Source organism: Micropterus dolomieu, linkage group LG02 (genome assembly GCF_021292245.1).
Source record: "Micropterus dolomieu isolate WLL.071019.BEF.003 ecotype Adirondacks linkage group LG02, ASM2129224v1, whole genome shotgun sequence".
Classification (NCBI taxonomy): Eukaryota; Metazoa; Chordata; class Actinopteri; order Centrarchiformes; family Centrarchidae; genus Micropterus; species Micropterus dolomieu.
Genome location: NC_060151.1, coordinates 25015404 through 25036912, shown reverse-complemented (window position 1 = coordinate 25036912; position 21509 = coordinate 25015404). Strand labels below are relative to the sequence as shown.

General features: G+C 41.0%; 1 protein-coding gene across 3 annotated transcripts in view; it reads left to right on the top strand.

Annotated features, from left to right (window-relative positions):
• asic2 (acid-sensing (proton-gated) ion channel 2) overlaps positions 1–21509 on the top strand; it is a 363461-nt gene that overhangs the window by 226274 nt on the left and 115678 nt on the right. The window contains exon 1 of one of the 3 annotated variants that reach the window (XM_046035423.1): positions 11486–12276. The exons of the other annotated variants lie outside the window; for them this stretch is intronic. Within the exon in view, the coding sequence (XP_045891379.1) occupies positions 11584–12276 (693 nt within the window). The 5' untranslated portion in view covers positions 11486–11583. Of the gene's footprint in view, positions 1–11485; positions 12277–21509 lie in introns of those variants that run through there. 3 annotated transcript variants of the gene reach the window in all.

Below are 21509 nucleotides of genomic sequence, written 5' to 3'. Positions count from 1 at the left end.
GTGAATCTTCAAGGTGTAGTCGACAGTAGGGCGATGTCTCACATGAGCAGTCTGAGCCAACAGGGATTGACGTGCTGCCCCTTACCAACTGTTAAACTTGTGCAACAGGAATTTAGCTGATAAGTCCTGAGTCACAGTCTAACACACACAATGAACTTTGAACATGGTAGGAGTGGTGATGCTTGTTTAAGCTGACATGCTGCAGCTGTATGTTTGTGAATCCACTTAAGAAGAAATAAGCAATGAAGAAAAAAGGGTTTTCTTTGGTTTCTCATAGCTGGTTCCACAATCACGTCATTTGTTGTGAATGTATTTAGTGTAAATGAATATTATTTATTTGACGGTAAAGAGGATTGGAATCTTCACGTGAGATCCAAATGTCTGCAGAGAACTTCCTCCATACCTTTAACACTGACTATATGCAGATAGGAATTATTTGAGTTTAAAAGGGTATAACACATCATTTTTGTTTTGTCTGACCAAAAGCCCAAACTCCTAGTATATTCAGTTTACTATCACCTACGACAAGGAAACGAGCAAAATCGTCACTGTTGAAAATAAAAAATAAAATAAACAAATAGTTAAATGAAACGAATGTAGCACAACGGTGCTGCAGCAACATTAACATGAACTGTGTGTAATAGTAGTATTATAGTAGTGTTATTACACAGCTCTGCAGCTCTATGCCGCTTTTAGCCTCTTTTAGCTCATTGTTTTGGTTTTGCAGACTCTAACTGCTGTCATCAACTAAAAAAGGCTTTTCCAGCAAGCAAGCTGGAAATTCTGGTACAGTGTATACTACCTGCCTTGGCGCAAAATGGGTTTTCTCAACATGTAGTCTTTAACAACTTGATAATCTGATAGCATCACTGGACTGTTTCATTGATACTGTTTCAGATATTTTGTGCCTGGTTAGATTTTTCTTCATGGCATAAAACAGGGACATGGCCCTGTTTTTCCAGAGGAACCCGTCCAATGCTTTCAGTGTTAATGGAAAGAGTGACACTTTCAACATGTTTCTAATCTTCATTTAAGCAGCTGAGAAAAACAAATCACACATAACGACGTGTGCTGATGCACAAATGAATGACCGAGAAGGATTTGCTGACCTTGTTTATCCTGTTGTCATGACTCTCATTCTGCTCAGTTTGTTGTTTAATTGGTTTTATTTTGTCCTATTTCATTAGATTTCAACACACATCCTTCAGAAAGATGCCACTCACATTAATATCAACATTTTAGTCCTCTTTGAAGCAAAGATAAAGCTGAAAGCATGTTGATTTTGCGCAAATGTAGCAATTAATCCAGCTTTAGTTGCATATTACCCAGCAGACCTTACACTTCCATAATCACTCCCTAATTCTCTTGATTAATTCAAAGGATGTATACCTTCCTGTACTTCATGTCATACATCATCGCTTCTGCCTTACTGCTTATGCATCAACCTAAAGCTACCACAGTAAATATGGTTGGACAGTATTATATGTAGTGTTTAAGATACTGAGGTGTTGCTTTCAAGCACTTCTATTTCCTTTATAAAACGTAGATTGTGTGACACTGGTATTCAGAGGTCGGTCTGCAGACTGAATCGTGACCAGGCTTTGCAAAGTGAGCGGATGGCCGAGGGGAGCTGTAAAGGGCAGGAGTGTGTGTGTCGAGTGCGTCTGGGATGCTGCCAAACTGTCAGAGAGTGTTTAGGTAGTGTCAGCTGGGGGAGATTATTAGTTTAACCAGCACTGATGTTATAATCATAGGGATAGGAACCCAGCAGGATAAACAACCTACCAATTTTTTGTGTATCATAACAAAGACACACTTATTTAAGCATGAATTTTAAATGAAGTACTCAATCTGCCATGTATACCACCAGTATACCACCAGGACGTCATCCACACAGATGCACCTTTTTGTTGTGATTAGTTGCTCTTCCCGCTTTAACAGGCCTCCTGCTCTGTCTAAATATGAGCCAGGTGTGGGGCCTGATCCAGAGCACCTGCTCCCTATTGTCTTTAAATCAAAAAGGTGGTGGCAATTTGAGAGAGTGGCGCAGCATGAACATATGCTTAGTCAAACATAAAATAGCAGTATCAAAAGCACAAGATGAAAATATTAGAACACAATTTGATTTTGCTTGATTATACAGAACACAACACTTTTTCTGCTCCTTTTGCTCCTCGTTTACTCTCAGAATACACAAACTGTTGCTGGATCCTAAGTTAACATGGCATTAATTTAGATAACTCAGAGTTCTAGTGGAACCATGTCCATATATTATTATCATTATTGAAAATAATTCTTTCTCAGTACTTAAAGGAGAAAGAAAAACTCTGCAAATCGTAGTTTGTGTCTGATTTTATTATTATTATATTATTATTTTATTATTGTATAAGTAAGCACATCGTGAGCAATGTACAATTCTGAGTCAAATTCCTCGTATGTGTACACATTCCTGGCAATAAAACTGATTCTGATTCTGAAATCTCTCACCAAATTGAGTTGCATTGTGGGTAATGTAGGCGCCAAGTTTTGACAATGTAGAAGAATGCATGGAATAAAAAAAGACAATACCTCTAGTTCTCCTGCATAGATTTTTTTTTTTTTGCTATACATTGTGAGTCATACAGTGTTGTAGGATTGAGAAATTTTTTTTGGATTCATATTTTTTTTTTTAATTCAAAAAGAGCAACAAAGAAATCGATAAATTCCACTATAACCCAAGTAAAAAAACACGACCATAACCTTCTGCACAATGCTGCATTTTTTCTCAACATCAGTGAGCCAACTCTTATTGAGCTGTCCTGTTCTTTGACCACATATGGATGTTGATCACATATTTAAAGACATGTCAATATCTGATTTAACACCATTTATTGTGGTAATATTGCAGTATCAGCAGCTGAATCTTTGTGTGGCCTCCTCAAGCCAGCAGGGCTAGAGTCAGTTCACTTTCAACTCTACTGACAGAAAATGAAGTAATGATGGTAGCATTAGTTATGAGCTGCTAATCCTCAATTATTTCACTTTAATTGATGACGATAAATATGATAACTTTGGGCTTGTAAGATAAAAATGCTGATCACCACATTCATTTTTATTTGTATTTTCAAGATGTTTTTTTTAAATCATGCATTTTGCATTTCCCTCTAGACTAGAGTTATAACCCTCTCTCGACCCCAAACCCCTACAGAGATCATTAAACCTTCATGTAATTTAATGTGATTTAATTTAAGCTTGACCCCTACCCTGCAAATGTACTGCCAACTAAGCAAGTATTAATTTTAGTCATGAAATGAAAGGCTCATTACAACTACATATACCAATCCTCCTGTGTCCAAGGAAGATTAAATATAGGGGAACTGGACTTGGGTGAAGAATACTAGAAGATGTATTGCCTCTAATGCAAGAAGCTTCTTCAATTCTAACTGACTGAGAGGGGATCCCAGGACAGTGAACAAACACTCACACTTGGCCTCATGTTTCAATGCCAACGACAGTTGTTCTGACTTGGCCTCATGCGACTCGAGCGACCATAACGACTGTCCTTACAACAGCAAGGAGCACTAACAAACACAGTGGTATCCATCACCCTGATAGCCACCATAGTGATATCCATCACCTTGCGACAGAGGTTAAATACCTGGGACCTACCAGTCAGTAAGAACTGAAGAAGCCTCTTGGATGAGAGGCAAAATGTCTTCAAGGGTCTTCAACCACGTCGAGCTGCCCTTGATTTAACCTTCCTTGATAACTTGATAACTGTGACCTGCATGACTGAGAATCTTCACAGACCGTCCTCCTGTGGTTTCTTCTTATATCAGAGAAGGATTGTTCCTCACCTGCCTGAGGCTGAATTATAGCTGTGCGGAACTTCTCCATTACAATTAAGTCTTCAGTTTTCCCTGCACAGATTTTTCTTGTAATTTCCTTTGATGTCACCTCCTGCCCCGACAGAAAGTGCTGCCGTCAACAGGTAGAATAAACAACTCTGTGCTTCTTCTTGTTCTGTGAGAATTGAAAACTTTACAATTAAAACAAGTAGAAAGGGCAGCTGCTGTGATATCTGATGTGCTATAGAACTTCTTCTCTCTGATTTCATCATGTTTTCTCCCTTTTAAAACTGCAGTTGCATATTTTACGGATTGGTGGCTCAAAACAGCGACAGGGGTGACTGAGAAATGTGGCTGACAGTCCGTGATCAGCACACTGATAGCTCATATTTATGGAAACAACTCATTTAATTTACATACTACATAGATATACTAAATATTATACCTACATAGATGTTTTATGTTGCAAACTTTGATTTAAGTTTAGATCTTTAGCACAAAATGAAACAATGTCGATCAGCACTGCATCATTCTGTGTCTGCATATGTGTTTTGATAAACCAACGCATGGGTAAGGTGTTAATTGCTGTAGAGCCTGTGTTATCAGTGACAGCGACTCAAAGGATGACAGACAGGCCCCAGAAAACCCCCACTGCTTCAGCATAAAGGAAGCCATTTCTAGATTATTCTGCGAACAACCCTGAAAACAACTTTTAAATTCAACGATGAGATGAGATACACAGACAAGGCCTGCATGAAGCTTGCAACCTTGTGAATCATCTCTAAATCTTTCCTTCTCCGTGACGAACTCGAGCCTTGCAGACCTTTGTCGTAGTAGCTTTGTTGTGCTATTAGATGATTTTCATCCAGCATTCTCTGAAACATTGTAGGCCTCATTAACATGAACCTATGAATGTTTAATTGTGGTTTATATTTATAGGCGACTCTCTCACGAACAGTATGCCACTGTGTGTCCTTTGATCTGAGGTGTTGTTGATGAAAGTGTACAGGAATATCTTATTGGCATTGTAGCTATAGAATGCTGTATAATTGTATTTGACGCTTGGGTTGGCTACATCCCTAATTAATCAGTGATTTCCCTTATGTTTTAGAATTGCAAATTGGATATGTAGAGCCTTGAGCTGTTCTTTACACTGACTGCATAGCTGGACTGAGAAACCCTCTTTATGACTCCAAGCTAATTATTCAGCCCGTGGATCCAGGCTCTGGAAGGCTGCCTCTGACTCTAGCTGTAGGCTGTGTGTGCCACTGTAGCATACAGTAGGTGTTGGTGGAAATAAGTGTACGTGCATGCATTTGACATTTCAATACTGCATTCCTGTTCTTTGGATTTTTTACCGGTTATGCATTATACATGGATGTGTTTTACTCTTTCAACATTTTCACAGGCCTAGTTCTGCTGTTTGGGAATGACGTATAATTTGCACGCTCGTGTGTGCCCATGCAATTATGGGTTTCCACATTAATTTGTTTTGACAGTGTGAAAGATTTCTTTAGGCTCATATGTGGGCTTTATAACTCCTGAGTTAAAATGTACTTTCATCAGGTATTCAAAGATGAGATCACAGGGAGCTGTTAAGCACTGTTGCCGAACATCCAGCCAAACAATGAAAAGCAACATGTGTTCAATTCAAAACAATGTCAAGCCGGCACACTTAGCTGATCTTGCGACAAATTAGATATTCATCTTCTTCTGTGTTGTTAAAAAAATGTTTTATAATAGTTTGTTTAGCCTCTGTGACTCCTGGCATACAACTACAAAATGATTTGATGTTGTGATAATGATTTGAAGCTGCCACACAATGCTTGCTGTGACTAAATGTAATGAAGGATTTGTATTCTGGGTTTGGTTTTCTTCTACCTCTCTCTAAAGAAACTGAGAGCAGCTTAGGGGAATTCAATTACGAAATTAAAAAAAATGAAATAAAAAATGCCCTACTTCATCACACAGGGAGAAAATGCTCTCCTCTGTAATTGGCAGAAGAACGCTGATGAATAAAACCTGAGTAAAACTTTGAATTTTATAAAAACATGCATTACAGCATTAAGTTAACAAGAGACAGGCTGTCTTTTTACTTGTATTAACACTGTGTTGGACAGAGAATGTTTGTTGGCAGATGTGATATGCAGACAAAGTGAACTAAAGCTTCATTATTAAAGCAGTGAAAAATACAAACACAGTACAAAAAGTTGGTATGAATGAGAAACAAGCTAAAATGATACCATCCTTGCTAGAGTTGCCCCTGACTAAATATTTTTCTAGTTGATTAGCCATTGCACATTTATGACATTAATTTAATTATTTAAATATATCTTTTTGGGGCTAAGAGAGAATTATATAGTAGCATTGTTAACACTGCTAAATTACAGAGTACAAAACGACGGTTAACGACAAGCTTTAGGAACAACCAGCAAGAAGACTGAAAATTTTTTTCAGCACAGTAAAACACAATATAAAATCACCGTCCAATCACATGCACACACTCACCACTGAAAATTTGCATCGTGCACGTAGCCTGCCAATAGGACGTCCCTACCGATATGTGCGTACCGTATAAATTGCAGTGTCCCAACTACATCGGCATCCTTTTTTCTTCAGCAGACAGCGAAACGCTGACTGAATACGGCTACTCGCTACCCCCTCGCATGTTCAGCAGATGCGTGGACACTGCACTGCAACCTTTGCGCGAGCCAGGCATGATGGACTTTCTCTACTCGACAACCTCGCTCGTGTTGGAGGCTCTAAGGTATGAGCCCCTTGGGCAGTCCTCTCTGAAACTGCTATCTCTAAAGACAGCCTTGCTGCTAGCTCTCACCTCTGCTAAGAGGGTGAGTGAGCTGTGTGCCCTCTTGGTTCACCCCAGCTGTATGCTGCTTCGTGGTGACCATGGTGCGGCCGTGTTATGACCGAACCCCTCCTTTATTCCCAAGAACATTAGGAGCTCGTTTAGGTCCAGGACAATACATCTGGTTGCCTTCTACCCCCCACCCCATGTGGGAGAGAGGGAGGAGAGACTGCATCTGTTATGTCCAGTTTGCGCTCTAACATCCTATGTGGAGCGCACCGCACCTATCCGTCACACTGACCAGCTTTTTGTCTGTTTTCAGTGTGATGGGTAAATCCCTGTCCAAGAAACGCCTGGCCGGTTGGCTTTGTGAGTGCATCTCCCAAGCCTATGTGTGCGGGAGCAGACCCACCCACAGCGATTTGTGCACACTCCACCCGAAGTGTGGCAGTTGAAGAGATCTGCACAACAGATTTGTGGTCGTCACCATGCACGTTTATGCGTTTCTACCTCTTGGATGCATCAAGCACCTTCGCATGTTCCGTGCTTGCAGGTGCAACCCAGGATCTGTGAGGAGGGACTCTGGTGTATACCAGTATTTAAGGGGGAATGTACACTGTTTGTGTCTGTCGTTCCCAGGGGAAGTCAAGACAACTCAACTGTTGATGGCCAGGAAAGACCCCCACTGGCCTGTCACTAAGGCAGTGTGGTGGTTGGGGCTTTGGCCGGCCTGTAGCCTACCGGGTTGGTGTGGTAGACTTTGGCTTGTCGTGGCTAGGGCAGTCAGTCATCGGGCTCCACCCTCTGTACCCATAAAGTCCCATAGAGGGTGGGGCCTTTGTGAGATATTACAAAGGTCACGACATGGTAACCCTAGTTCCATAAGCACAGGCCTCTACCGATTAGCCCGGCCGCTCCGACACGTCAACTGAAGAGGTGTTCGGATGCTGATGCAGTTTGGACACTGCTATTTATACTGTACGTATGTATCAGCAGTGACGTCCTATTGGCCGGCTATGTGCACGACGCGGAGGAGGTAGTACCCATAGAGTCCAGTAGGGGGCTCCTCCTGTGCTTATAGAACTAGGGTTGCCATAACGTAACCTTTGTTTTTTGCTAGCCAACATTAGCATTCCACTTATTTCACAATGAACGTGAATTACAGATGCACCTTACTAATCAAGCAAGCTAGCTCCACCGTCTCTTCCCAAAAAAATATGAAATGCTTTGCAGTTACATGTATCACCATTAGAGATGCACCGAATGTTCAGCCACCAAACTTAATCGGCCTATAATAGCAAAAAAAGCACTTTTGATGTTCGGCTTAATAAGTCAAAAGACCGAATAAATTTTACTGAACAATTACGTAGATAGTCGGCCGTGTAGAAGCATTTTAAAGTGTCCGAGAAAAAAATCACCATTTGCAGACACTTTTCTGCTGAACTGTCACCTAGCACATCCACACAATCAAAGCCTTTATGGTAAATCCATTGAAACGGACCAGTGTGAGCTGACAGGCAGGTTAGCCACTTTATCCTGTCATTTACTCTCTCTACAAAGACAAGTTGCAGTATGAGAGTCCTACCTGAAGAGAGGTTATGAAGTCTTTAGGTCACGCGATACAAGAACCACATACAACATTATTTATCAGTCGGACTTGATGAATTTAGCGAAAGGATACACATGCGACAACGTTCGGTTTTCAAAAAAGTGAATTTCCAACTGTAAAGTATCTATACAGCTGGAAATAAGATTAATTGGATTATATTCACAGAAAATATAAAACATATTACATGTGCACATTAAAAGTAAAAGGACGCATGTAATTTACTTTACTGGACCCTCTTGGGCCTCACGCACCATAGTCTGTCCAAATCCTGTGGGAAACACTCAGTAAAAAGCACATGACTATTTTGATTTATGAAATGGTAAAGAAAAAGGCAAAATAAATGGAAACAATGTGAATGTACTTGTTTGGTGTTCATTATTCAGTATTCATCAATTTTTTTCATTATATTCTGTTTCAAGAATTTTCTTTTTGGTGCATCCCTAATCACCATTGTTGAGGATTTTGTTTTTCTTTTGTATCCTTACAATGTATGTTATAGGTGAGGTGACAAAACTACTGAGACCAGCAGGTATCATGGGAGAAAAATATTTTTTTTGTAATTAGTGTGGACAATTTAAGAAAAAAAAACATAAAAAAAATATTCTTAATAATTTAAATATGCCTAAGGGATGTAAAAAATAAAACCCAACCATTATTTAGCCTACTTTATTTTTTATATAAATTATGAAAAAGTACACTTAAAGTACAATTATTTGGTTATTGAAGATTGTGACCAAAGTTATTTACCAAGAATCAGCTTGTCCGTACTCCCTGGTGGGCAAATTATGTAAAGGCAACACAAAAAACTGCTAATCTGCCTTGTTAATTTATGGATTGGGCTTTATTCAAAGATGATACCAGCAAAGAGACTAAATCACAAAATATATTAATGTATCTGCACCCAAAAATTAGAAGTGAGGTAGTTTTCTAATTTGTACACAAGATAATCATTTAAAAAAAACTCTGGACTTCTTACAAAGCAACTATGTACCAAACATTTCCATACGTGCAGAGTTAATTTAGTCAGTGAAAACTATGATGAAAGATTTGCTGAGAACCTTTTCTTAGCAACAAAAATTTGATAAAAAATTTAACAGAGAGGATTTTGGAAAACGAGAACTACAACGTATTGCAATTTCAAAAATAAAACACTTGTAACCATGGTAACTGTACACATCAAAGACAAACCTCAGAATACTTAGAAGACATTGGCATTTACGATTAGAAGAACATGAATAGACTTAAAAAACTTATATACTAAAATGTCTGTTGACTAAAACTAACAAAAATCAGCCAAATTTGACTAAAAAGAATAGCTTTTAACGAAGGATCAAGATTAAAATTATATCTGATGTCCAAACCTAACATACTTGCCTATAAAAACATTTTTCCTATAAATAAAGAGCAGCATTGAGGGAAAAACTTTATGATAAATGATCTACTCTACCACAATCTACACCTAAATATACCCATCTCTCCACCCCATTGTATTCACATATATTGTGTTACCAACCATTTGAAACAAGTTTCAAATCTTTGTTACGGTGATAAAAGCTGGTAATAATTTGGGCTCTGTATAATCGAGAGCCCATGTGTAGCTGTTCTCCTCTGCTACACACAAACTTTCACATTCATGCACACAGCAGTCTCTCATTGCACAGTAGCCGTGTGGCTCGGCAGCAGCAGCAGACAAACAGAGGGGGGCGAAGGACAGCACGAGTTAGCACAGAGAGAGACGGGCGCTCTCATCAGTAACGGGCTCACCGGCTATGTGGACAGAGCTGTGGCGCAGGAGGAGTAGAAGAGGTGCAACGGGAGGACAAGCTGCCTGAAAAAACGGAGCAAAACAGAGGAGCAAAACGGGAGAGGCCATGTGAACGGGAGGGGGGGAGGGAAACGGAGAGAGATCACTGAGGGGAGAGAAGTCATTCGGAGCTGAGATAGCGAGAAAGCTGGATGAAGCTGACAAGGACACAGAGGGAAGAAAGCGAAAAGAGAAGCCTTCCCTGACGGGGGAGAGAAGTGAGGGATTGCATTCACAAAGTGGAAAAGAAGAAGAGGAGGAGGAGGAGGAGCAGAGGGAGCCTGACAAGAGGTCGAGCTTACGGGGCTTGACTGACACGAGAGCGAAGAGGAGGAGGAGGGTGAGGGCAAGTTGATGGATTTGATTTGGGGAGAGTATTTTTAGAAGGAGGAGCGGAGACATGAGAGGAATATTGAGATTAGAGATGCTTTCTTTGAGAGGAGAAAAATCTAGGTGGGAAGAAGAAGTAGAGAGAATGACAGGAGACCGAGAAAAAGGAGAGGGATGTTGAGATCAGAGTGTGACAGAACAGATTATCTCTGGTGGTCTCATGGTCTGGTTTCTCGCAGGAAACCGCTGTGAGTGTATGTCTGTTTATGCGGTGCCTACTTCTCCATGTGAGAGTGTGTTGTAGCATGTTTCTCACTGTGGCTGTGGTGCCAAGAAACAAGTCTGCTACAAGATGAAGCTACCCGATGGTTACCCGCAGGACTTAATAACACTGGTTAAAGCTAAGTGGGGGGAGAGACGAGGAACAGACCAGTGACATCACGAGGAAGAAAAGGCATCAAAAGTGAGACCGCAAAGTGGGACAGAAAACAAATGAGCACGGGAGACTTTTGTGAATTCAATTACAGCTTGTACTTAATAGTGACAAGAAATTGATTGCCGCCTCTGGCTGCCGAACGCCTCTGCAAACCAGTGACGCCAAAAAACACACTCACGTAACTCAGAAGAAGAGAAACCACAGCGCTGGAACAAGGCAAGCTCTGCTCTAACAGACAGCACCATACCAACCAATTCCCCTCGCTGTCGTCTCATTATTTTAATTATCTTCCCTTCTTCCATTAGTTTTTTTGTCCTCTCTGCTTAGCCTTTGGTATTTTGTATTCTATCCTCCTCTTTCCCTCTCTCTTCCCCTCCCTCTTCCTCTTGCCTTCGCTCTCTCTGTCTCATCCTCTCTTGTTCACTGTCACACTAACTGCGGTGGATGCTGAAGTCACTCATGTAGAAGCCACCTTGCTAGGAGCACATTTGCCTAGCTGATTTTTTTTTTCTCCCCCTGCTGAGTTGGATGATTGGAGCACTCTCAGATCAAGAGACCAGGAGAGATGACCAACAAGTAGCTGCTACTGAGTTCATCACAGCTCCTGCTCTACCAGGGGAAGACTATTTCAAAACACACAGATATCCTTGAGGGTACTTCCGCGTCTGCATGCAGTATATTTACAGTTAATTCTGCATGGGTCATTAGTATTCAGGAGGCCCAACACATATCCAGGTGTGGATTACAGTAGTGGATTTATCCTGGAGCTACATGTGGGTCCCAGCCCCTGAGGCCTGGCTGGGAAATGAAGCCTTTCCCGCGGCTGTAGGAGTGCTGTGGGCAGCTATGGCCCTGGAGGGGCGCTGTCTCCGGCGGGGATCCCCGGCCATGATCAGAAAAGGTCGTCAGCGGCGTCCTACGAAGCCAACTCTGGCTCTGGTCACTTCCACTTTGCTGTCAAGGACACGCCTGCATGGCCTAAGGCATGTTTGCGTCCCTGGTGGCTCTGTGGGCCGCAGGGCCTTTTGGCTACTTGCCCTCTGCACCTCCCTGGGGCTGCTTTTATCCTGGTCCTCCAACCGCCTACTCCACTGGCTTTCCTTCCCCACATACACACGAGTCCACACTGAGTGGGCCAAAGAACTGTCCTTCCCCGCGGTAACTATCTGCAACAACAACCCTATCCGCCTCTACAAGCTCACCAAGAGCGACCTGTACTTTGCTGGCCACTGGCTGGGCCTGCTGCTGGCTAACCGGACAGTGAGGCCCATGGTTCTGGACTTGCTTCAAGAGGACCGTCAGGCCTGGTTCAGGAAGCTGTCGGACTTCAGGCTCTTTCTGCCACCCCGAAACTTTGAGGGAACCAACCTGGAGTTTATGGACAGACTGAGCCACCAACTGGATGACATGCTCCTCTCATGCAAATATAGAGGAGAGCCATGTGGCGCTCACAACTTCTCTTCTGTAAGTCCAACTTCTTTTGTATTTTCTGGAAACTTTATGCCAACTCTTTCTGCATCAGCAGCTCCTCTTGTACTTTCATCTCCCTACATATTGTCTTTACTGTCCGTTATCCCAGTGTAAACATCAACTTGTATTGATGTGTAAAAGTTGCAAATGCATTGCATCACGCTGAAACAACATTCATTTCATTATAGTTTAGATGAGTATTCTGTTGTGGTTTTGGGCTTACCTGCTCTCATGGCGAAGTTATACGCCTGTAAAATCCACTATAAAAACACAGTATACAAGCTGTTGTAACATCCTGTTATAGCTGACTGTTAAAGCTTTCTTGGTCATCACATAAAAAGATTAGTTAATGTGTTACTTCACAGAGCAATTATTAAATCACCAACATAACTCTTTTGTAGAATAAGAACTTGTATGAAAACTGCTTGAACAGTAGCCATGGCAATATAATAACATGGATGAAATGGGTTACAAAGGTTACGAATTCATGGCTATGTATAGCCATTACCCCAGCAAAACAAAAGATTCCTTTTACAGTACTGTGCAGCCACCCCAGAGGAGTTTATTGCCTCTGTGTCTGATTGCTCTCATTTCTGTCTTCTTTTCTGTGTGGGTGGTTGTGGTTTTGGAGATCTGCGTGTCTGCGCTTCCTTATACGATCCCTTGGCTCGCCTGAACCATGACAGATGTTTTCTCTGCGGCAATGCAGAAGCCCAGACTGACTGAAACATTTTTTCTTTTTGTCATTTCATTTATGTTGTTTTTGCTCTTTTAAACAGCAACCTCTGAGTCTGTGACTGACTGAAAAATGGCAGATAAATACCTGTGTGCAAAGGTTGTGCTTAGTGGTTGATGTGTCACTTATTTGTTTGGTCTGGTTTGCTGCTGTGGAGTTTGTTTGTACTCTCTTATCACACTTTAAAATTATGATTGTTAAGATGTTCATTAAACCCTCCTTTTGATACTTTTTATAACCAATCCCTTTCAGCAATTGCCTTTCATTATATTTGAATCGTTGTCTTCATTGTTCGTGGCCGCCTTTCTCGCAGTTGATTCAAGAGATTTAGACAAAACAATGTATTTATTTATTGGGTGTTTTCAGAAAATGGCAGTTGGGGCTGAAGACTACACTACACTTCTTTTATTTAACGTGATGCAATGTTTGGATGTGCTTTAAATAAATATGAGTTGTTCTTTTCTTTTGTACTTCTGAAAAAAACAGCTGCTCAAGACCAGTTTACTGCTCTAGTAGTCAATACATACTGTATGTCATTTAAATTGAACTCTAAAGAGTTATAACTTTAATACCCTGACTTACATAATGTCTGAGTGACAGGGTCTTTCTATGGTAAGTTGTACGTTGTGACATTAAAAACAGCAAAGCCTGCTGTTTCTCGTGTCATCTACTATTCTATTTTGCTCGCTTTCTTGTTTGCTTCATGACGTTGAGTTGTACACAACAGAAAATATTAACCATTTTTTTTAAAGTGAACAAGGCAGAGATGAATTTCGCCTGTTTGTGTTGTGTTTTTTCAAGTGAAAGTTTTCTAATGCATTCAACCTCTTGAACGTTGAGCATATCATGCAGTGGGCTCCCCACAGCTGAAAACACAAACTCATGATTGCCATTTGAATGCTGACAATACAGCACTCAATCAAGCATAGCACTCCCTTCTTTTTACTAAAATGAAGTATATAAAATGACATACTTGTGTTTTTTATTAGTCTTTTACAAGCTCATGGTCAGCAGTTGCTGGGGTGCGAACATGAGGTGATCAAACTGGAGGATTTTGTATCAGTTTTTCCAGCTCTGGTGGTGTTTTCCCTCTGTTACAAATGGGTTTAAGGTGCATCAGACCCCGCTGCCATGCAAATTAAGTGCTCAATCAGAAGTACGCCCATAAGCCAGTATCCATTAACAATGTCTAGGTGCAGAGAGAAATATTTTTTATTTGTTGAATTTAGATGTCATGTCATCACTGGAAAGGTGTAGCTTTGTTGATGTGCTTACTTTGTTAACTCAGTGTTCACCGGTCAGTTTTTATGTCAAGGTAATGCATTCAAGGGTGTGGATACGCTATCACAATGAGTTCTACCCATGTGAAGCTTGTAATGTGAAAAGAGTTGAGCACCTGAGCTGTTCATGTGGAATTTGAGTGTAGTAGCAGTTTCCCTAAGCTGAAGGATTTTCTGACATTTAATATGTCAGAACATTGTGCAAGAATGAATCAAGCTGCTGATGATAGAGGGAAAATTGTCTCCTGAGAACAGCTAGTGTGCAGGCTTTAAACAGTCACTCTGAAATATCAGTAAATCCAAAGGGGGTGAGACCATGAAGGACAAGGTTGCTGCCGCAGCACTATATTCCAAACTCACTGAGACCATTTATATGTAAAATAATATATAAACCCCGAGTGTGTTTCTGTAGAGGTATATTCTAAATGTTTTGGTTGTTACATGGACAGTATGTTGGATATTATCAGCTTTACTTTGCAGTTCAGAGCCACATTGAAGCCGCAGTCCTGCCTGCTTCCTCATCTTGTTCTACCTCATAAGGGGCCTCCTGCCTTTAACGGGCCCTCAGTGGTTTCGCTAATCTCATTAGCCTGCTGCTGCAAGTCAGCAAAGACTCCCTGAGGCCTATTCATTATCACTGCATTTAGAGCACTGTCATTCTAAGACCAAAAAGGATGCAACAATCAGATTAAACAGGGGATAGACACACGCACATAGACTTGTGAGTAAATAAACACAAGATACTTTATGGTGTGTGTGTGTGTGTGTGTGTGTGTGTGTATGATTGTCTTGGAGAATAAATGAGAAATCCAGTCTTGATAGAGGTTTGGTACTACTGGCTTAAGAGTACAGAGGATGCTTTGAACTGCCAAGCAGAGGGTGGTTTGTGTGGAAAGGAGGACAAAGGTACTGCTAGGGGTTGGGAGTGAGAGATGGTATAGAGAAAAAGCATCTAGTTGGGAATACAAATGCGCCCCATAATTCTGGCCAACCTCTTGCAGCAGCAGGATTTCATGTGCTGAATCTACTGTATCACAGTGAATGGGAACGAGTAGAAGTCTGGCTAATCAATAAATCTATTAGCTTCGTGCTGTAGTTTATGGTGGTCTATTTTGCTCCCACATCTCCAATACTGATATACTCTCAGGCACCCTGCAGCAAGTCCCAACTTCACAGTGGGGGGTAACAAAGCTGGAGTAACTCGCCAAAGGCCAGGCAAACCGTTCCAACCATCTACAATAAAATGTAAGTGATACCTTATCAAACCACACATAGCTACGCCTCTCTCTCTGGAACAGATACACATTTCCACCTTTTCCATGCTCTGTCGGGAACTACATAACTCTGTCTGACTAATTAAACAGTACTCAAAGTTGGAGAGCAGCACCTAATCACACTCTAGGCAGGGTATGGAAAAATGGTGAACCTCTTTTCCTGGCCACTGTATTGTATCAACCATATCTCCAGAGAAATCTCATAACTGCAGAGCCACAGTAATGCTCCAATACACTCTTCAAGTGTTTGTGCTTGAGCAGATTTGCTCGCGTGTTTGTGAATTCTGAATTATATGGGGACAATACTGTGTGTCGGATTCAGTGTAACTAATGTTTGGGCCTATTAAAGCTGCTGTAATCACTTTCTTTACAGTAACAATTGATCAAATGTGAAAGGAGTCGCTTGTAGTGATGAATGAATCCAAAGACAATTGTCACACAACACCACAGTTCCCCAGAGCTCTTGAGCTCTTCAGAGTGTCTTTCAGCTCTTTTTTATTTTTTGGTTTTATGGCACGTAACTTTACTATTTTGGTTCAGTCTCACCAACCTCAAAGCTCTAAAAACTCACTGTACACTGTCAACCCAGTACCATTTGGTAAACAAAGTTAGTGAGTAGCTGTTGAAAAAAGCTCAGCATTTTAGCAGCTAAAGACACAGACATTTCCCTTGGCATTCATTCACCTGAAAAAGGTTCATAAATGCAAAGTAAACCCAGGTTGCTCACAGGAGATGGTGCAGATTAATAAGAAACAAAAAATTTTTTCCTTTCTTTTTTGTGGTTTATCAATACCCTGGTCAGTTCTGCTTTTGCCTTTAATTAATACTATGGGTTAACAGGTGTAGGCCTGAGCATGGATGTTGTCTTTTAACTACTCTCTGGTGTCAGATTTCATTCTCACATTTGATTACCTAAGACAGAAAACCCTGCTTTATGAGAGAGTAGCTTTGCAATTGTCTGCTCTATAGGATGTGTTTATGGAATATTTTTCAGAGCTAAAAAAGATCATCACATATTTTTCCTGCATTGTTCAGTTAGCAGACGCATCATTGACGACTTTTTGGCTTCACCTTCTATTCACTTACTGCAGCTGTAATAATGTGCAGTTTTATTGTCAGCGCTTTGGCAAAACTGAAAAATATGCACCACCTGTTGACTCCCTCCCTTTTACTTTCCACATCAACCATATAAGCGCAGTGAGAAGACTGACAGAGACTTTTTCGCAGAGGGTCCCATGAAGCCGTCCATAAAGCCTGGTCAATCACCCAGAGCCTGGAGCCTGCTGATCGAGTTTTAAGCACATCCAGGTAATAATGCAGGTCTCTCCTACTCTCTTTTGTCATTGACCTTTTCAGTATGATTCTGTAAAGCAAGACCATACTCTATTGATCTGGCTTGAAATAAACAAGAGTCAGGTGGAAGCTGCAGCTAGAGCAATCTCATTAACACAGGTGGCCCTGTGCTTACCATGCTCCGCACCCCCAATCCAATTTTCCCTCTTCAGAACAAATGCCTCGACTGGTTTCATGAGCTCCAACGTCCAGCTTATATTAAAAACCATAACAGTGCTGCGTCTTAATATGAATGGCCACGGCGCTAGTCATTGATATGCCACAGCCACTAGATGCAGCCAGCATCCAACGGCAAGCCATAGGCCATAACGAATAGTCACCTTAATCTTCCGGTGTAATGCAAGCCATGAATGCAGATGAAAAGATTATACATGGTTAGTATTCATAAGGTCACTTTTATGCATAAACCACACAGGATTTGTGAAAGTTTAGTGTTTGAAATAGAAAGCTAATGGATGCTGTACTCTCCCATGAATACTATTAGCTGAAGCTAGATCGAATCTCCATCACACCTTATGAGGGACATGCCTAAGTGACAGCCATATGCCATGTTGTACAAAAAAGAAAGTGTTAATGTAACACATGAGTGATGAAAAATGACAGAGACAGTGATTGCCGTATGTATGGCTTGTTTGAGTGTCACCATTCACTGTTTTCCCTCCTGGCTCATCTCCCTCACACACGCACGCAAACCCAAGCACATTTTGTACTAAAGATATGCATACTACCGCGCCCACGATTCAAATCTATATTCATTCTCAGGACCGTTGGGAAACAAACACCCACCTACAGTATTAGTCTCTGCGTTCTCCGTGTGTTTTGTGTGTGTGTGAATAAGAGAGGGCAAGTATGTAAATGGCAAGAAACAACCTTTAGTACAATAACACAACAACAATAAAACAAATAATCAAAAATTACCCTTGAGTTGCATCAAAAACACACACAAAGTCAACATAAAAAAAAATGTTAAAAGCTTTCCAAAGGTAAGATTTATTGCAGGGCTGTTGTTTTTGATTGCATTACATTGCACCACTCTACCTGATAAACACTGTACAGATAATGGTTTTCTCGGTGTAAGTAAAATGCAGTCAATAGGTTGATAGAGACAATTTGATTTTCTCAGACTCTTTGAGCTCTCCCCACTGTGAAACACACTGCTGTCACCTCTATATCACAAGCATTTGTGGACTGTAGCCACCTTGCTATAAACTAAGCTTGCTAATGGTAATGCCCTTTGTTTAAATTATTTCAGTATGCCAGCTTCTGCCAAACTGCTCACCACCTACAATTTAAAGTTTCCAAAGAACTTTAATGACATTCTATCGGTGTAATTAGATGAGTTTGTCAGTTTCAAGTCAGGTGAACTTTGAACCTGTAAATGTCATATTCAGAACCAATTCAGAACTTATCATGACTTGATTTGTTACTAAAAAAGAAGAAGAACTGATTGTTTATTTCGCTCATGAAATTAAGTAGTTGAGTTAAGTAGAAGTGTTGTTAGCTTATTAGCACACTTCCCAGCGTTCATTGAGTTTAAGTTAATGCTGGGTTCATGTCATATGGTTGAGATGGGCGTGTCAAGATAGGAAAGCTTCACATGTTACTTTCTTGCAAGTGCTCACTTTGGAAGTTGACATGAATACGCATGACATGAACGCAGTAAAAGATTCTTCTTTTCATTTCGGCTGTGGGGCGGCTGTGGCTCAGGAGTTAGAGCGGGTTGCCCGTTAATCGGAAGGTCGGCAGTTGAATACATACTGAACCCCAAATTGCCCCTGGTGGCTGTTCCGCCAGTGTATGAATGTGTGTGAATGTTAGATTATGTTTGAGCACTTAGGCTCAGTGTATAAATGTGAGTGAATGGTGAATGCAGATGTAGTGTAAAAGCGCTTTGAAAAGACAAGAAAGGCGCTATACAAATAGTCACAGTACATTACATTTCAACAACAGTGACTTAGTCTTTCCTTACAAGGCAAATACAAGGCTGCTAACAAAATGTGTAATGATTACATACAAGAACAGACTTGAAACCACTATTTATGTGCAAATAATTTGGAAAAAGCTGTAAATTGAGACTAACTAGCACCTCTTATCAACTTAAGTAAGCAGCTGTTGAATTTATTTAATTAGTCAAGCAAATTTTTTACAGCAGTTTTAGATTAGCAGAACTAAAGTTTTAAGGTAGCTAGTCACTCATACTTATATGTTAAAATAACTTTTTTTCACAATATAATTAGGTGTGTTTATTTGAGCCTGTGCTGCCATTCAGTTTGAACAAGAGTGGAAATGACGTATTCTTGAACTGTTCTGTGGGGATTTGAATCAGGCCCGATGACGTCCAACCATCTTTGTGAACCTGTGCTTCTGTTAAAATGTGTTGAAATGCACTTGAATGGCCTGTGTGTGAGAAGTACTGCACCTTCACATAAACAACCTATGAGTGCTTAAAGAAAAGTGCAGCGACGGGAAACAGAGGCTGGCTCCATCCACAGGACTTGTTTGGCGGATCAATCATCAGCAGGCACGGCGCTGGCACTAATATGGACTTCCCAGCGTGTGATGCTGGCTCTGTCTGGCTCTCCTCATAGGTGTCCCTAATCATGTGACAGGGCAGCAATCAACCCGCAGGCATAAACACACACACAGGGTGTGAAGAAAATGGTGTGGCTAACTTCTGCAGCACGTGATCTCCTACTCACAGGAGCCCCGATGGCAGTCTAAACTTCACAATTCTTCTTTTGATTTTTTGCACTGAATCTAGAGGCACGTAGAGAGGATTTCATTTGGCATTGGCAAAACTTATATTCCATTTTCTTACGCCTTGGAAACAGGCCAAGAACATCTTTCCACTTCATCACATCCCACACACTTTCTAGACTTCTGTTTTCACACTCTGAATATGAGATTATCAGGGTGTTGCAGGGCCCTGCGGATATTAGAGCTCACATGGCATATGACCATTGCACTTTGCATGCTTTCGACCTTTCTGGGATTGCTTCGTTGTATGTGTCAGGTATTATGTGGTGGGATTAGCCGAGTTTAGAGGATGTTCAGGTCTAACTGCAGCTCGACATCAGATGGCACAATTTCCCAGGCCCGGAGCAAAAACTGCAGATTCAGCCATATATAATATAGATATCAAACATGATGTTTGAATTTCACATAGCTGCATGCACCTTATCACACTTTGTTCCCTAATATGTATTACTGACATGCATTACAACGGCATCTGATTTGATCAAAGACTTGTGGATCATAATGGTGCCACCTCAGCAATGTGCAGCAAAGCAAAACAGCCATTTCATCTTATTCGTCTTGTTTTTATCAGATTCTTGCATGAAATGCTGCAACTATTTCACCCAGGAAATGTGCCTGCTGGCAGAATTTTTATGGTTTCTGGTGCTATCTGTCGAAAACAGATAGCTGTTCCTCTACGCACTAGCTTTCTTTTCCAACTCCAAATCAGGAAGGAGTCTCAAGGTGGAAGAAACAAGATTGCAGCCACAACCCACTCTCCCCTTTTAATTACTGCTGCCTTTGTGCCTTTCAGCAAGCACTTAATCCCCAGCTGCTTCAGTCAAGTTGATCAGGTGTGAGCATGTATACAACTTCCTCCAGTCCGCAAGAGTTGCTGTCGTTCAAACTTTTCCGACTAAGTAGATGTTTGTTCCTGCTTGAATCTCACAAGACTGTGCTTAGACAGAGGAATAAACAGAAGGATAAAAGTATATTCTCCCGACGAAATAGTCAACAGTTTTAAGGATGTGTATATTTGATGAAACCTTGTTCCACTGATAGTGCCCATACACTCACACCCTCGGACTGTACACGCTTCACATACCCGTCCACATTTCCCACATAAACGTTAAATCTTGAATCAAGAACTCGTGGTGCATTCCCAGTGACCCTACCTGACCTGTTAGCAAGTCAGGTGTGGATGCTATTGAAGTCTGACTTAATCCATATTTTATAGCTTTTTCCATGTCAGTAGCCTTGAATTGGATTCTCACCTCGCCATTTGGATCTGTCAGCTGTGTAGCAGCTTGAGAAAGGAAGTATAATACAGTATGTTTTGTGGAGTGAAGATAGCTGTAAGCGTGCATTTAATCATCTTACACACATTAGATTAGAGTCACCTAAATGAATCAGAATGTGTTTCCATTTCCCCTTTATCATCTTGGGATTTCAGTAAACCTTAAATATTTCATTCCTTGCTGCAAGACTGAAAGGAGTCCATCTTGCTCTGGGGAGAGGCTGAGAGGAGATGGAGGAGGTTTTGTAAGTCAAAAGGAAAAAAGGTAAACAACCAGGAAAAGGAATGGGTATCAAGAGGCAAAGAACACAGTGGCTTGCCAGATTTAACCTGAACAATATCAAAGAGAAAAACCTCTCTGAGATCTTGAGGTTCTGTCAATAATTTAATACACTGAATGTCTCGATGTTGTTTTGCCTCTCCTTCAGACGTGAATACCTCAATGAATAATGGAAACACAAGCAGCAATTTGATGCAATTCATCCTATCTAGTTGACAGCTCAGCTGAATTCAGCTTTACCTTCTCATCATATGCTGTTGTGTGTGTATAT